We start from the raw sequence: 19,140 nt of genomic DNA, 5'->3' as shown, positions 1-19,140 counted from the left end.
GCGTTTCGATCTATCTACAGTATAATACAATCCTAAAATCAAATTTTTATTTTTTATTTTGTAGTTTATTAACACTTGTGTGTAGTGTGCATTCGACTTTGTTCCATTCTTGTTCTTCAATTTGTTCCGAGTTTTCATTTTCAGTTTGGAGATTGGCTTATTTTTCTTTTTGTTTTTTTGTTTTCTCTTTCAGAAACAATGGGAAAACCAAAGACAGCAAAATCGAAAAAGAAAAAGTTTAAAGATTTCATAAAGAAACGTGTGAAAGTTGGGAAACGCCTCCCAAAAGCCGATAATTACACAGACACCAGTTTTAAGACACAGACTATTGAAGTTCTTCAGCACATTCGCACGAAAGATTCATCGTTACCAACCACCAAACGCAACCTCAGCATCAAGGTAGGAAAAAATTAGCCCCCCCCCCCGACCTCCCCCCCAGGCATCAAATACTTTTGTAGAAATTCCCTTTTCTATCTTTATATTTGACTAGTTTGGGTGCCCAGCGTTGCTCGGGTGTTTGGAGGTAAGCAAAAAAAAAAAATGGTAGTAGGCAGGCAGGCAGGCAGGCAGGCTCGAACCCGCATCGTGGAGGAAAAGAATGTGAAAAAAAGTGACGTCTTTACTGTTGTGGCCATCGCTAAGCCTGAAGTGGCAAAGGTTTAAATTAAGGCTAGTCAATTGAAAAGAGGAGATGACTTTCGAAAATATTGGCGAAAAGAGCTGCCTCTCCTTGTAGAAAAGTGCCCAGGTGAAGGAATAAATGTTTTTAGCTAATTTTTCGATGTTTGTCGTCTGAAGGGTCGAGCTCCAAAACGATACCGATCTTATGAAAATCCATCGCCTCTGTTGAAAGTTTTAGACATACATACATTTAAGCAGACAGGTGAGATTTATTATATTTGATGGTTTTGGTTATATAAAAATTTTGTTTATTTATAAATTTATGCAGACATGTGCAGGTTTTGCTACACGGGCATGATAATGTTTCGATCTGTAGTTATTAATAACTAAGATCTCATCAGGCAAAAAATGTTTGTCTTTTCAGTTTCCTTTCGTTGTTCATATTGGAAATCCTGAAGAGATCTTGGTTACTAGAGATTGAAACATTGTCATGTCAGTGTAGCAAAGCCTATATATGTCTGCATAAATATTACTATAAATAATTTGTTTTTACACATTATTATATAATCTCAGTGAATATTCTTTTGATTTCATCCTACAAATACATTTTTAATCTGGACTACTATTGGGATATGTTGAAAAGAAATCTATAAAGTTCTCACTCGCAAAAATGTGAGAGCTAAAATACAAATTATTTAAAAACTGCTAGATATTTCAGAAGCGTACCACGGTTTCATTGACATGGATAGACCTTGATCATTTAAGAGGCTGTTAGAGTTGATTCAAATTATCGACTCGTGAAATAACAAAATCGAAACTTTCAGTTGAAAGTTCACTGATGATTTGAATGAACTCAAAGAGTTAATTTTTTTTTTTTTTTTTTTTTTTTTTATACTTATGTTCACCCCTAACAAGGCATATCACCACTTGGATGTAAAGGGTTACTATTTGAAATCATGCCTAGGAAAGATTAACAAGATGTTGGTTCACATTACATTTGAACTTCTACATTCGAAATCAAACTCCATCCTCAGTAAGAAAGAAGAAGAAAAAAGATGTACAAAAATACTGACGATAGAGTTTGACTCCGAAATATATTTAAATTATAAATTTCAAGCAAGTAATATATTTGTTTATTTTCGTAATTACGCATTGTGATTTGGCTTTCAAGCGCACCCAATGCATATTTTATTTTATTCAATATATATTTATTATTTTACCATTACAACCAGCAGTGTTAGATTTTGTTTTAAATATAATCAAATAAAAAAGACAATTGGAAGAATCGTTTTTGACTTTAGGAAATAGGCACAAAATTTTCCAATGCCGATACCCAAAAAGTGTAAATTTTTCTGATTGCCAATTCCGATTAATTGCCCCAACACTACTTTTTTCCTCTCTCTTGTTTTATTTTTCTTTCACTTTTCATGTTTTTACTCTTTTCCTCTTGCCTTTCTTTTCCCTCTTAGGACAGTTCTCTCTGAAAACTAAAAATGTTAATTTTGCCATGAACGTTAAGATGATTCATGAAGGTGGTGTAGGAGATTCGCTAACATGCTTCATCAAAGAGTGACTTCCTGTCTCTTTCGCTCCTCACATATGTACTTGGTGTCTTTCTCTTAATTTTGACTTACTTTTGGAGTTGTTTAGGATAAAAAGTTTTTACGCTGCCCTTTCTGCACACAAATGGAGTAGGGGAGATGTGATTCCTCCCTTTGTTCTGATTGGGAAATTCGTCTTGATGTCAGCTTTTTTTTTGATGAGAATGGTTAACAACACGGACTGAAGACCTGGATGTGTCAGGTTTGCATGCAGTTCATTCCATCGAAACACTTTCTTCAAATCCACACTTGACCTTGTGAAAAGAAAAGGTAAATACGTACTCAAATTCCTGTTGAATATATTTTTCTTCTTTCTTTCAGGATTTGTTAACCCAATGTCAGCATTACAATGGTTCAATACGAAAAGATGGAGTAAAAGGTCTTCAAGAATTATTAAAAGCGCATCCTGCCTTATTGACTGATAATTTGTCATCAATCCTACAAAAGACTGCTGAATTGTTCACAGATAATACACCTAGTGTGCGACAAGCCAACTTAGGCCTCCTGCGCACTGTCTTGCCAATGGTATGTGAGAAAGCCCTTAATCCTTTCTTCCCGCAGTTGAGTGCTCACTTATGTTGCGCCATGACCCACATTGATGAGAATCGCAAAAGAGACTCGCTCTTCATTTTTGACCAGCTACTTAAACATTTCCCAAAGCAGGTCATTCGCAATTCCGGCCAATTGCTGCCAAATTTCATCCATCAGATATCATTGTTGCGGCAATCTGGGTCTGAAAAGGGGAGCGACATGGTACGCACACTCTCCATGAATCCGGATAGCAAACTATCATTGATTAAATGGAGGCTGAATGTGATGCAGAGATTATCCAAAATACTCTCAGTTATCATTGAAGAAGAAGGCAGTCATGTTCAATTGGTCAATCTCAGGCATGGAAAAATGCATCCTACTGAACAGGCCAATGGTTGCAGCAATACAAACGGCATGACTATTATTGAATGGTCAGATTATGAACAGGATCAGCAAGTTGTATTGCGGCTAAATGATGCATATCAACAGAAAAAGAAAAACAATAATACAAGGTATGTGGAGCGAGAATATTTTTATAATATGAAGTATGTGAAGCGAGAATGTTTTGTATAAAAATTATGAGAGGAAAACTAATTTGAATTATTTGAATGACTTTGTCTTTCTTCATATTATTTGGATTCTTCGAGCTTCTGTTCTCGTCTAGGATGTTATTTTCACAGTGTTTCAGTCAATGTAATCTCTGACCTTCTTCAGGTATATCTTAGAAATATTTCTGTCAAACTCTGGAATCTATCCAATTATGACTGATGGAATAAGAACATGCTACTCCTATGCATAAATAAATCATTCTGTTCAAAATTCTGTGCCGGTTCTAAAGTTAGACAGAAAGATTTCCCAGTTTGACAAGACAAACCTGAAAAAGGTGGGAGTTTACATTGACTAAAAAATTGTGAAAATAACACTCAATAGTAGAACCATAGTCCGAAGAATCCAAAATAATGTGATTTTTGTATTTTAATATGAAGGAATTTTGCACAAGAACCACAACAGCTATGTGATATTCTATTTATACCATGTAAATTGCTTTATTGTTTATACAAGTATTACAAAAAAAAAAAATTTTCCATTACATTTATAATGACTTTATAATTTAATTCTAATTAAAACATTTTTATTTTATTTTTTCAAGATATAATTTAATTCTAAAACATTTTTTTTCTTTTAAATATAATTTAATTCTAATTAAAACATTTTGTATTGTTTTATTTTTTTTAAATAGAATTTAATCTTAATTAAAATGTTTTTGTTTTATTAAAAAAAACCCCCAGAAACTTTCAGGTTTTGGAAAACAAAAGACAGGTTCAAAATTTTGTGGAGATGCTTGTACCTCTCGTTCTTGAATGTTGGGTTGAGTGCAGCCCTGAAGCGCAAACCTCTGGTACAAGTGAGTTTATTCTTTTGACTTTTCAAACAATTTTATTTATCTTTTTCAAAATTTAGAAGGAATTGGAAACTAGAATTTAACTATTATTTTAATGAATAAAAAACATTTTTTTTTCTTTAGCTTTGTTGTAGTGTCTTGAATTCTTAATTGTCATTGTTGTAGCCTTACAGGCTAGTAATGATAAAAACAGTGATGTAGTTAAAAACTGTGTTAACAAAAGTTGGATTACAGAAGTATACAACAGGATTCTGGAGTCATAACTGCTACAAATCACCATTATTTACTTTCTCCCCAAGGCAGGGAGATGTGACATAAGGTCAGAAGACGAAAAGGAAGCCATTGTCTCTACAACACGAGCACTGGTTTTTAAAAATTCCCTGGTAAGCAATAAACTCCACCAGAAAGATGAGAGGTAAGGTCTGGGAAGGTGTATCTTCTAGGACTAGCCAGAAAGAATACTTCGGTCTGCCAGATGAAAGGTCACCAAAATGATCCAATTTCTGCTGGACTGATTGTAGAGATGAGCATGTGTCGTGGATTGGAGCTGCCAAATGTATGGCATGAATTGCTACTGAATAACGTGTTAGATGTAACAATATTTACTGTCTCTCGGTAAGTCCTGTAATAATAAATATGAAATCTGCATGAATTCAAATATATTTAAGCATATTTTATGATCAGGCACGGATGGACACCTATCGCTACTCTTGAATGTTTTTTCTAATGTAATCTCTGATTTTCTTCAGGTGTATCTCCTTGAACTCTGGGTTTCCATGAAATTTCATACAGAATTTAATCCATGGAGTAGCATACTCGTTTCAAAATTCATACTAGAATTGTTCACAAGGACTTGTGATGTAATAGATAAAGTAGTAAGTCAAATTCAGTTTTAAGTCACACTATTCTGGAGGTTGAAGGTTCAGTCCTCAGTGTAGGCGATACTAAGAATGCAATTGTGAATTACTTAAGATTTCTATCTAGTCATGGCTGACAGAACGAGAGCATGCTACCCCCATTGATTAAATAAGGGATTCCGTTTTAAATTTTTTGCAGATTCTCAAGTTTGACAGAATATACCTAAAGAAGATGAAAGGTTATGTCCGAAATGTGAGAATAACATTCAAGATGAGAGCAGTAGTTCAAAGAATACAAATTATTGTCATCTTCAAAAATTCAGAAACGTAACATTCTTGTTGATTCTAAGATTATTATGATTTTTGTTTTACATCATTCTATTCATAGGAATTCAAATGTCTCCAGCTTTTCTTCCCATCATGGCAAGTATGGCTGAATTGTTGAAGCTCGTTTGTCAATACATTGACTTAACTGTAAAAGCAGGCAATTTAAAAATGGTGAGTTTCATGTTCCGTCACTATAATATTGCATCTCAGTGTTTTTATTTGCAAGTATTGCCACACAATATGCACCAATGAATTTAACCTGTATCCCTCATCCCAAACATAAATACTCTCAACATAATTTGTTATATGACTGCCGTTGTATCTCGGAAAAAAATTGTATGTCAAAATAATTATTCTCATTTGAATTACTCAAAACAAGCTCAAATAATGGTCAACAATCGCTAAAAAAAGGTAAATACAACAGTAATGACACTGAAATTAATATATAATGTTAATAAAAACAATAAAAAATAGTCGTACTCGCTGCCTAGGCGAGTGCTAGCATACGGAATGGATGCAAAAGAGGTGAGAGGGAGAGAGAGAAGTAAGGCTACCACACACACACACATGCTATGGTAATTAAAAAGGCAAGATTATATATAATGAAAAATGTTGGATAAACTTAATAAATGCTTAATATTTAAGTCTTAATGTAACAGAAAGGATGAATAAAAATAAAATGAATAAAATGGTAATCAACTTACCATGGAGACAGGGATGAGCAGTTAACGAATATGAGCTAGGAGGAGACAGGGAAAGAAAGGTGAGACAGCCTATCCTACAACACACACACACACACACTTTTTTCTTGCTTTGTGTTTTGTATTTCTTTTTTTGACTTTTTAATTTTTTGGTGTCACATGATTTTTGAAATCGTATCTAAAAAAATAGTTTTATCTTAGGGCGTAAACATAGATACAATGTATTGACACTTATCAAGGCCTGAAGGCCACTTAAGGATAAGTGTTAATGAATGTAAGGTGATAGTGTAGTAATCGTTAATGGTGTAAATTGGGTAGAATTTGATTATTTATGGAGACGGCTCAACAAGAACTTGTTTACATTGAATTTGAAGGCTACCATGTTGTATTCAACTGGGAAGCAGGCCAATGGAACAATGTTCCACATGTGGGCAGTTCTGGGAAAGAAGCTTTGTTCATGGAATCAGCGTTAGATTTAAGCACAGTTAGAGAGTGGGTGAAATCGTATATAGTGGTAGTAGTTAGTCGAGTGTTTGTTGAAAGTTTGCCAAGGGGAACCATAGATTGGAGTTCAATCGACCACTTATCATGAAAATGATGATAGAGCAGAGGCAGGCTCACAACATCTTCTGTGAGGAAAAAAAGTTGCAGGGAAAAGCCAAAGGGCATCACCTACTAGGTTTCAAAGCCGGTTTTGAACTCTATAAAGTCTGGACAGGGTGTGCTGAGCAGCTCCTGCCCAGATATGGCAACAGTACTCCATTTTAGGGCGTACATGACTTTTATACAGAGAGGATTGCATCGTCAGTGATATACCTACTGAAGCAATAGATTGATCCAACCATTTTTCCAACGATCTTGCCAACAGATTTGATGTATATGTTCCATTTCAGATCAGGAGTGAAGGTCGATTCCAGAAGCTTGTCAAGACATGTAGCTTCTCCGAGAGCCATTCATTTAAATTGGGCGGGATGGGGGTCAAAGCGATTTTATTTTTTTTATTGCATTTTCACCCCAAACAAGGCACATTGCCACTTTGTTGTAGGGGATTACTATCAGGTACATAAGCATCAGGGTTACTGTGTAGGGAGTTGGGCAGCAAGATGTCGGTTCACGTTACACTTGAACTTCTGCATGTCGGTACAGTTGGGGCAGCAGAGATCCAGAAGGGAATTCCAAAGTCTAGTGGTTCTGGGAAAGAAACTACTGAAGTAAAAGGCTCTCTTACATCTAGGGATCTCTACCGTGAAGTGGTGGGATTTTGCTGTTTGTCAGAGGTATTTATGTCAAAGGGGCACAAGTGCTTGCAGTTCTTCAGAGCATTCACCGTTAAAGTACTTGTAGATCAGACAGAGGGATGCAACATTTCGTTGATGGGACAGAGGCTGAAGTTTATCTGACAGTTCAGGACCTATCAGATTGGCGACTCTCTTTTGAACCTTGTCTAGGAGCGAGAGACTAGTGGCAGATGCACCAACCCAAATATGACAACAATACTCCATACATGGGCGAATGGTGGCCTTATAGAGGTATAGGATACTTTCGGGCGTTAATAGCTTTATAGTACGGAAGAGAGAACCCACAATCTTCGCAGTGGTCCTGGCAATGTTCTCAATGTAATTGTTCCAACTCATGTTTCCTGTGAACGTTAGGCTGAGGAGTTTAAAAGATGTACTTTCAGATAGTCATTGGTGGTAGAGAAGGTTTCTTGTAATTATTGAAAGAAACAAGTTTAGTCTTGGTAGCATTGAACGTGACCATTCATTTTTGTCCCCATTCCACTACGGATCAGAGGTCATCCTCTAGTGTTTCTGCCATTTCTTTAGATATCTGCTCATTTGTTTTCCTGTCGTGTCTGTTATAGAGCGTGGTGTCATCAGCATATATACCCATCTCGCAGACAATTTTGTCAGGGAGGTTATTTATGAATATTAGGAATAACAGAAGTCCAAGGATAGACCCCTGAGGCACTCCCGCATTTATATCATATTATATAGATTCTAATGAATTATAATTAACTAGCAACCTTTTTTCTCCAGTGTATCATGTTCTCAAGATCAAACGAAGGAGAATCAGAAAAACCTTGGTTATTGTTGGCCTTTGAACTGTTCCCATAGATTGTGTTGTCTGCATAAATATCTAAAAATGTGATTTAGGAGATCATTGATGAAGATCAGGAAGAGAGTTAGGGCCAGGATGGAATCTTGAGGGATGCTAACATTAATACTGAGTTTCTGATATCTGCCCATCAATAACTGTTATAAGCCTATCAGAGATAAAAGATTTAATAACTGAGAGGACATTTCCAGCTATTCTATAGCTGGCAATTTTATGAAGTGGGCCTTTAGGTCATACTCTATTAAAAGCCTTTGATATGTCAACTATTGCTCTAGAAACGAAAACAGTTTGTATACCAGCTGTTGATCTTGCAGAACAGAAATCATATTGCATGTCACTGAGCAGGTTATTTTTGATGCACAGAAGACTGATTAGTTTGTACTGAGAGGGAGATGATTCATATCCGAAATTTTTATATATGAGGTGGACTGATGAAGTTTTCTAGGGTGTTGGGAAGCATTTCTCCTTAAGGCAATGTATTATTATATCCCCAAGCAATGCAACTATCAGAAAAAGCCTACCCTATTCATTGTAAAAGTCTGAAAATGCTGAAAAACTTTCTATTCAAATAACTTCTTTCCTGCGATTGTTACTTTTCGAATTCTCTCACTTCTCCCTTGACATCATGCAGAAATTTGTAGTATAAACATTCTGTTGCACGACTATTACTTAGGATGCTCCCTATAAATCTGGACCCTAATCACAGTCACCCTTTATATCAGCTTAGGGTGAATTAAAGTTGAAAAAAATCGCAGAGAGTCAGCTGTAAAACAAATGCTGACTCTGCATCTCTGCTTAAAAAATTTTTTTTTTTTTGTAAATCTTGTATTAGTTTTTATGACAGTCAAAGAAAACAAAAAAAAATGTTAAAGAAATATGTCTTCATGAAGTTTGATAGGTTTATGTATTTATAAAGCTGTTATATATGATTTCTGTCTGTGAGTCTGGTTAAAACTCAGAAACTACACAAGATACTCTTAAAAAGCTTAAATCATCAGATTTAGTGTGACCCTGGCTATAGTAAAAAAAAAACACTAATCATGTTCTTGGAGTCAACCGAGTTTAAATTAATGCGTGGGAAAATGTTACTTTCCTTTTTACTTATAGTTATTCCAAAAATATTAAAACTAGATCAGTTTAATTACACTTTTTCTTTTTTCTTTTTATATTGAACCAGCTACAAAAAAATGGAGGAGGAAATGTGTTCAAAACTTTGTAAAAATAAGTTTTGAAAGAAAAATGTTACACATTTTTTATAATTGTTATCCACATTCTTGAGCAATGTCTGGTATCCTTGCTAGTTTATATGCTTTTGTGCGATATTCCTAAACTAAGTAACCGATCGTTATGATAGCCCTGTCGATGGGATATTAAATTACATTGACTAGCCCCCCCCCCTCCAAAAAGTAAAAAATCCCACAATGTGGTCACCTGTGATGCCTTGGATAGAATCCTGATAGTTGAGGGACTTGAAGGTGAGGTATTAAGCATCTTCACCTTCCATGACATTACTTAGACACTTACCCAGGCTAGACAGGAGGTCGGAGAGACTATCTGATCAGTTGGCTGGTCAGGTCAAGCTCTATCAACTATTACTAAAAGACAAAAAAAAACAACTTGGAAAAAGAAAATACAAAGTAGTAATTTTCTCCAAAATATAATGAAAAAATTACAGAACATTCTAACTACAAGTAGATAGAAGGCACTGGTCAATCATCAAGTGTAGAATTCAAATTGCATGCAAGGGTTTTGGGTTTCAAATCCTGAGTTCAGATATGCCTAACTGTTGTCTGGCTGTGGAAATAATTATAGATTCTCTCGCATTCTGAAGATTCTATTGTTGATTGCTCACTAGGTTAGCATGTCATGATGACATTGTCTTTATGAGTATAAAATTCCTACTTGTGAGATGTCGACTTGTGTTATAGCTGGTTGCGATGACTACGTCCCTTATTCGATATGAGGTAGGTTCAATCCACTGTCGGATTTCTCCACAGTTTGCTTGATCTAACTATAACCCATATTATCTACCACTACACCTAAAATCATGATAAAAAAAAAATTTATAATGATCAGAAGAGGAGGAGTTTGGTTTTACAACAAATCAACTGCAGTGGGTCGTTCTATGCCAGATATGGTTTGTACATGAATATAATTCCTACTTGTGAGACGTTGGCTTGAGTTATAGTTGATTGCGATGACCACGCTCCTTGTTCTGTATGAGGTTGGTTCAGTCTATTGTCGGATTTTCGCAGCGGTTTGCTTGATCTGTCTCATTTAATAGGCTTTCTTGTGTGTGTGGTGTTTGCTTAGTTAATATAGTGCTCGCCTTACATGCAAGGGGCTCAGGTTCCAAATCCAGAGTTTGGATGTGTCTAACTGATGAGCCCAAAATGAGGGCAAAACTCGAGTCTTAGACTTTCGGTTTGTTGGCTGTCATGGCTCTTGTGAGCTGCAATGTTGTCTAGCTGTGGAAATATATATATATATATATATATATTCAAGCATTCTGATGAGTCATAGACGAAACACGTGTCGGTGAATAATTATATTAAAAAAAAACAAAAAAAAACATATATATATATATATATATATATGCACACTAGTAGACCATTCAACATTGCCCGGTGGTAAAATACACAAAACTATTATATTTTAATTAATGCAGTATTCTTATTTATTACAAACATTAAACGTAACATTAAATTCTTTTAAAAAAAAAAAAAAAAAAGAATGAAAAGAAACTGAAACATATGCATGTGAGTATTATGTTTTTCTAAACAGGTCACTTGTAAGTCAAAAAAAAATACTTAAGCTGAGACTGAAACCAAAACTTAAAGACAGTGAATCAAATATGTATAAGTATAAGTATATACTTAAATGAAATATATATAAGTATAAGTATATACTTAAATGAAATATATATAAGTATAAGTATATACTTAAATGAAATATATATAAGTATAAGTATATACTTAAATGAAATATATATAAGTATAAGTATATACTTAAATCAAATATATATAAGTATATACTTAAATCAAATATATATAAGTATATACTTAAATCAAATATATATAAGTATATACTTAAATCAAATATATATAAGTATATACTTAAATCAAATATATATAAGTATATACTTAAATCAAATATATATAAGTATATACTTAAATCAAATATATATAAGTATAAGTATATACTTATATCAAATATATATAAGTATATACTTAAATGACACTATCTTTTAAAAAGTGTTTGCAAACTCGCATAACATGAGTAATCTGTCATGTGAACGATTCACGCATGCGCATTCATGAAACAGTTGACAAAGATAAAAATCAGACTACCCCTACATACCAATTTTAACCCCTTAGCAACTCTTTTTTTCCGAATGAAAACCAATTAAAAAGTTTTTTGCAAAGTTTTTCTGAATACCCTAGATATCAAATTTCAAGTCTGTAGATCCAAAATTTGTGAAATATATAGATTGAGAGTTGTCTTCTCACACACACACATTCTCACTTTTATATATAAATAAATATATTATGTACTTTATTTGTGTTGATGATTATAATTAAAAACTCTTGCAGTAATACCTTGAGATATGAATTTAATTTGTTTCATGACCACTGTTGTATCTCCAAAAAATTCTCAAAATAATTATTCCCATTTGAATTAAAAGAAACTGAATTAATCCGTTCCAATGGTGAAAAAATTACCTAAAACTAGCTCAAATTACACCTTCTAATCGCTAAAGAAAGATAAAATTACACCTTCTAATCGCTAAAGAAAGATAAAATTACACCTTCTAATCGCTAAAGAAAGATAAAATTACACCCTCTAATCGCTAAAGAAAGATAAATATTAATGACACAGAAATTGATATATAATAGTAAATGTTAATAAAAAGAATAAAAATAATTTTACTCACTATCTAGCCGAGTGCTAGCGTATGGGATGTATGCGAGGAGGGAGGGAGAGAGAGAGAGAGAGAAAAGCAAGTCTCACACACACACATGCAAACAATATGGTAACTAAAAAGATTATACACAATTAAAAACGTTGAATGAACTTAATAAAAGCTTAATATTTAAGTCCTATTATAACAAAGGATAAATAAAAAAGAAAGAATAAAATTATAACCAACTTATGGATATAGGGATGAGCGGCTAAGAAAGGTGAGCTAGGCAGAGAAAGAAGACTGAGACAATGTAACCTACCTTACAGTACACATCATTCACACACACACACACACACACACACACACACACACACACACTTTGCTTTTCATTTTTTCATTTTCGCAATTTTTGAAATTGTATCTAAAAACCAAAATTGTATCTTAGGATGTACATATAGATACAATGTATCATTGTATTCCAAAAAAAATCATGTCTTAGTTTATTCATATTTCAAGGTATTACTGTATATACTTAAATTCCAACTATGGACCGGAACAATTGTATACAAGTGTTACCAATAAAGTCCTAACTTTTTTACATGAACAATAAAAAATCAATGTTTATTTCTGGTAAAGTGGTGCAGAATCTCCATGGTAGAGTCTCGTCAAGCTAAAATGCATTTTAGTCTGACAAGTCCCTATGGGAATAAAACAGAAGATTCTGTGCAGCTTACTTTCCATAAATATCTTTTCATAACTTACTAACTAGCTCTACTTGTGTATTGAGCACTATTGAAGTAAATACTGCAAATCACTGCATAAAATATCTCATGACATTTTATGTGAGTATATGAATTAATAATATATATACTAGAAAACGTGTGACCTGTTAGGGCACCTATTGAACTCAAGTTAAATAGTTTGAATAAAGAAAAGGTGAGTTTGCAAAACCAGTTGAATTTTAACAAAAAATTATAAAAAAACAAAATCCAAAATTAAACCTTTCTGTTTGTTATACCTTGTTTCTCTCTCTCTCTCTCTCTCTCTCTCTCTCTCTCTCTCTCGCTATAGTTTTTCTTTATTTGTATGGAATTATTTTGCTTTTCTTTTTTGTTTCTTTTAACTATTTAAAAAAATATGTTTATTTATTGCTAGAGAGGCTGGTTCTCACAGATGTATGGAGTAACACTGGTGAATCGTCTGATGGTTGCCTTTCCATACAGCACATACACAAGTGGTGAATGCCAGACTGACCAAAAGATGATAAAACCATTTAAAACAGCCAAAGTACCAAAGTGGCAGACATCTGCGGTAGATAAACTTTTTCTTATTTTTAGACAACTAGCATTTTGGCCGTAGCTGCCGTGCACTCCTGCTTTATTTTTCACAAAAAACGTATAAAAATCTGATTTGTCTTTATGTATATGTGATATCAGTCGTAAGGTCTACTAATTTACATATTAGTTTTGCAAAATGACATTTTAATAATTAACTATTTATTTTTTTAATTCAGTGATTGTTTTGTTTTAATAGAAGTTTACTCATACCAGAGAGTATCCTATATCTTTACAAAACCACAATTCACTCATGTATGCAGTATTGTTGCCACATCTAGGCTGGTGCATCTGCTATTAATCTTTCGCTCTTAGACACGGTTAAAACAAAAAAAGAAGAGTTACCAACCTGTAGTGTCAACGAAACTCCAACCTCTGTCCCATTGCTGAAATGTACCCTTGTGCCCATTTTACAAGTATTTTAATGGAATGTACTCTGATGAACTCAATGCACTTGTGTCCCCTCAACTAACCTGACAAGCAGCAAAATTCCAACATCTACATGGTAGAGATTCCTAGATGCAGGAACGCTTTCTTGTGAAATAGTTTCTTGCTTCAAATTGCTAGACTTTGGGATTTCTTCCTGGGTCTCTGCTTCTCTGATTGTACTGACATGCAGAAGTTAAAATGTAATGTGAGCAGACATTTTGCTGCTCAACTCCCCAAATAGTGAAAAGAACTTGATTATTTCAAACCAGAATAAACATCCATGTGAATCTGTTGATTCCAAATATGTTATTGACTTTGCAGCTTGTACACACACACACACACACACACGCACGCACGCACGCACGCACGCAGGTATCTTTCCTTTATATATAAATATTAAGAACTGTACCTTTTCAAAATATAGCAACTAATATAATTATATATGAACAGAATGTTGTAGTTTGCTTAAGGCATTGTGCATAGTGTGCAAGGAGTTGTGTTTGAAGGATATGATAATGTAGGTTGTTCTTTGAATTTTCGATTTTGTGATTTTAAAAATATAAAAAATATGCCCATATTATTTGGGTGCATCAGCTTTAATCAAAACCAAAACTCATGAAATATATATATACAGTAGAACCCCGGGATGCGGCATTAAAAATTACTAACAAAATACAGTACAGTATATAATACACATGTCTATAATCAAATAACATTATAAATAACACTGTAATCAGGGGCTGGAAAAACATTGTATTTCACATCATAACCTGAAAAAAACGTATCTTTGGGCCACCATATCCCAGGGTTCTACTGTGTGTGTGTGTGTGTGTGTGTGATATATACTTTTTAGTTCCTTCAGCTTGATGCACAAAATAAATTAATATTACAAGATTTTTGTGGTCCACAAGATCCACAAAATTCGCACAGGCTTAAAAAGGCCTTGAATTTTGAGCTTTGTCTTTAAAAGACCTTATTTCTATTATTACCTTGAAAAGGCCTTGAAAATCGTATTCTTTATATTCAGTAAAAAATTGTCAGAATATAAGAAATAAAATCCCAAATAAATACATTCTTCTGAACTTACATCATATTATTCAGATATTGTCGATACAAGAGTTATGCCCCTTATCACCAAGCTACACAATGTTATCCATATATTTTATATATTTATATTTTAGACGAAGTGAAATTCAAAATCGAAATAAATACTATTAAGATATGTTTAAAATATGAAAATACTATTAAAAATGTTTCTAATATTAAAAATAAAATCTAAATAAATACATTCCTATGAAATTACATCATATTATTTCCGGTGTTGTCACTACAAGAGTTAAATCCCTTTTATCACAAAACTATCCAATGTTATCCATATACTTTATGGATGTAACTGAAGTGAAATTTAAAATTCAAAACCAAAACGAATGCAGTGTAGACCAATCCCAATGGAAACCACAACATTTAATCACACTTGGTTGGCCACGTATAAGTAGATGTAAATATGAACTAAAAATGATCACTGAATGACAAAAACCGTAATGTAATGGTGAGCTTAAGTTATTAATACAGGGTGGAACGATAAAATTGTCATCCTAGAAAAAATGACATGATTCCATTTCTGTTCGATGAAAACCGTTTTTCTTTTTTTGTTGCAGACCATCTACTAGTTGGCTAGTCGTGTACAAATCCCAAGAGTGATAGGAGTCTTCTATCATGTCTGAAAGTGACACAATGTTCAATGAGCAAGATTGAAGATGCGTCGCTGTACAACTTATGTTCTCTATTGAGCCAAGTTATGACAACAGGATCATTTCCAGCATTCTCCAAATACATTGCTAGATTGCCACGAATAATAGAGACACGCCAAAGGTGATAAAAACAAAGTTTCCTGCCACGGTTATGGTCTTTGGAGTGGTTTCAAGTGAGGGCTTTACATGCCACCTCACATTTGTTGGCTTGAAAATCAGCACCAAAGTGTACCTGGATGTGCTGAAAAGTGTGGTGATCCCCTGGTGTTATCACGTGGCTGCTTTGCAGACTGAGTGTGATAGCAGGACTTGGCACCGGCCCACAAGTCCCAAGAGACCCAGTCACTTGCCTTTAGGAGTGCTATGACTTCTCTCACGGCACGCCCCTTCCTTCCCTAACCTGAACTCGCTGGACTACTTCGTTTGGTCATACATTAAGAACATCACTAACATGACCTCCCACATTACCAAATTCAATCTGATTGCCGCCATTCGCTGAGCTCCTGCCAGCACTTGTGGAAAAGGCATGCCTCCAGTTCCAGACCCGTATCGAGGCAGTGATTGAGGCTGAAGGTGGCTACACTGAATAAATATCCGTTCTACTACATAATAAAGTTATTCGAATTGATTTTTTTGATGAAAGTTTTAAAACAAAGCTGTAATGTTGTTTTCTTTAGGCGACAATTTTATCGTTCCACCCTCTAGTTGACTAGTTTTCTTGCGTGTTAGTGCAGAGAACTGTGTGAATAACTGTGACCTTTTAAATTTCTTCATGAAATAGATAAATGAAAGTGATTTCTTTTTTGTCGTCAATGACTTTTTTAAGTTTATTATCATTTATATATATAAAGTTTTGTTTTAAAAATTTGAATTTTGTCTGGAGAAGCCTCGAAAAGTCCTTGAAAAAAAAAAATAGACATTGCAAATCTGTATGAACTGATCCATGTTCTAGTAACATCCAATATTGATATTTCTTTTGTAAAACACGCTACATAGCAGATACATGTATGTCCACTTTGCTCCATGAATTAAGACATTCACATTGTTTTATTGTTAAACCTGTAATAAAATCCGGTTAACTTTGATGTGATGTATTTTACAAAATGCATTATTTTAATTTTTATACAATAAATGCTAATTTACTTCTACACTATTTAACGTAGCGTTTTTTTTTTTTTTTCTTCCAGTATCTCGAGAAAGAGTTAAATCTTGATATTTGTAATATTCTGAGTTATTTAACAAAAGACAACTGTGATGCGCAATTGCTTAAGGTACAGAAAACGAGACCAGTTTGTATTGCATACTTAAAAATGTTGCTGAATCAACACCGAGTGAGGCAAAAACTCCTTCGTTCAATTGTGCAAATAATTGAACAATTTCTCTCAGTAGAAGGTAAGAAATTTCCTCTTGTGACAATGTCAAACTTTATGTAAAAAGAAATTGGGTTCCTATTTAGAATTCAACTTAAAACTTTAATTCGTACATATCCATCATAGAATGAAGGTGTCGTATTCTAAAAATCATATAAATTGATAAAGTAGATTTTTAACTAAGAATATGAAATTTTTTCAGGAAGTGAAATGTTATTGTTTTTTGTTTTTTTGTCTGCCATTGTTTATAAGTAAGGGTAAGATAACTAAATTCGAACTATTGAGATCAAAATCAGCCTTGTAATGAATACAATTTACTCTTAAAATTGTTAAAAAATATTTTCTGCATATAAAAGAACTTTGATCAATTTACATAATTTTTGAAATATGGCATCTGTTCTGTGGTGAGTACGTACATAATACATAAAGATTTTTCTGTATTTTTTTTAAAAATAAAATTGAATTCTAAATAAGCATCGAATATTGTTTTCTATATTAATAGATCATCATTTAGTAAGGCCAAAAGTTATTTGAGGACAAGAATGACCCATGCTATGAGAGGATGCAAAATGATGAATTAAATCAGCAAAATTTTTTTTTTTTTTATGGAAATCTCTCCGGACAATGCATGAAGTCACTTGATGTAAAGAGCTAACAAGAATGAAAGATGATTATTGAAAAGACAGAAGATGCATATTGACTTAGGTTTTAAAAAGGTCAGCAGGAACAAAGTTCCACAATTCTGCATTTCTTGGGAAGAAGCTACATTATAATAAGGTATGAAAACAGCAAATAAATGGAGACCACTAGACCAAGGAGTCAAACGAGCTGGCACAAAAGAAGCAAGGAATAGTTCAGACAATTCCAAAGAATGCATGATATGATAGTATTTATAAAAAAGACTGAGACTAGTAACATCACGTTTATGGGAGAGGTTACAGTGAAGAAAGGGTGTATCCAATCAAGTTACAAATGCGTTTCTGCACTTAATCAAATATGCTCAAATGGGACAGAAATTCAATAGCCCAAATATGACAACAATACTCCCGTCATGGTCTGATAGTAAATTTGTAGAGATAGAAAATAGCCTGAGGTGTGAGAAAGTGTTTAGAGTGATAGGCAACCAATTTTATGAGAAGCAGAAAAAGCAATGAATTTAATACATGAAATTGAAGAAAAATTTGATGAGAAAATCAAAATGTTTTAGGTTACTTAAGAGGATAGTTCAACAAATATTTGTTAACATTTAACTTGAAGATGACCATGTTACATTTAGCGGTCTTATGGTATTGTGTTAAACAGTGTGATTTGAAATATAAACGAAAATTAGATGTTTATTTCATTTTGAGAGGGGAGGGAGATGTGACATTGAGGTCAGAAGAATAAAGCAGTGTTCAAGATGCGAGTTGAATATCTTTCACTTGCTATTTTCTTTGTTCCCTGGTGATTATGACCAATGGGAATTTTTGTTTGGGATATAAAATGTGGTTTTCTTGTTGGGGGAGTGTTGAATTATTTTTGAGAAGAGAGAGCATATGAGAAAGTTAAACATTATTGTTGGAATAATTCTTATCCACTCGATCTTTTTTTTTTTTTTTTATTACATTTTCACCCCAAACAAGGCACATTGCCACTTTGGTGTAGGGGGCTACTATCAGGGGAAACAACTACTGGGGTACTATGTAGGGATTTGGGCAGCAAGATGTTGGTTCACGTTGCACTTGAACTTCTGCATGTCAGTACAGTTGGGGAAGCAGTGACCTGGAATGGAATTCCAAAGTCTAGCGGTTCTGGGGAAGAAACTACCGGAGTAGAAAGATCTTTTACATCTAGGGATCTCTACAGTGTGGGGGTGGGATTTTGCAGCTTGTCGGGTCTGTCGAGGGTGTTCACGTCGTGGGGGCACAAGTGCTTGCAGTTCATCAGAGCATTCACCATTAAAATATTTGTAGAACAGGCAGAGGGATGCAATGTTTCGTCGATGAGGCTGAAGCTTAGATGCTAGTTTAGGGCCTATCAGATTTGCGACTCTCTTTTGGACCCTGTCAAGGAGTGGGAGACTAGTAGCCGATGCACCAGCCCAAATATGACAGCAATACTCTATACATGGGCGAATGGTTGCCTTATAGAGGTACAGGATACTTTCGGGTGTTAGTAGTTTTCTAGCACGGCAGAGAGAGCCCACCTTCCTTGC

General features: G+C 34.1%; 1 protein-coding gene across 2 annotated transcripts in view; it reads left to right on the top strand.

The window, feature by feature from the left end:
• Positions 1–19,140, top strand: part of LOC145291354 (testis-expressed protein 10-like) — a 55,382-nt gene that overhangs the window by 15,022 nt on the left and 21,220 nt on the right. For both annotated transcript variants that reach the window (XM_080137123.1, XM_080137124.1), the window contains exons 2-7: positions 194–399; positions 2,544–3,265; positions 4,043–4,158; positions 5,401–5,510; positions 13,218–13,373; positions 16,764–16,968. In XM_080137123.1, the coding sequence (XP_079993249.1) occupies positions 199–399; positions 2,544–3,265; positions 4,043–4,158; positions 5,401–5,510; positions 13,218–13,373; positions 16,764–16,968 (1,510 nt within the window). In that variant the 5' untranslated portion in view covers positions 194–198. The remainder of the gene's footprint in view (positions 1–193; positions 400–2,543; positions 3,266–4,042; positions 4,159–5,400; positions 5,511–13,217; positions 13,374–16,763; positions 16,969–19,140) is intronic.

This window comes from Euprymna scolopes, chromosome 12 (genome assembly GCF_053919585.1).
Source record: "Euprymna scolopes isolate OS-2025 chromosome 12, ASM5391958v1, whole genome shotgun sequence".
NCBI lineage: Eukaryota > Metazoa > Mollusca > Cephalopoda > Sepiida > Sepiolidae > Euprymna > Euprymna scolopes.
Note: the sequence above shows the minus strand (reverse complement) of the source record. Positions and strands in the feature narration are given on the sequence as shown.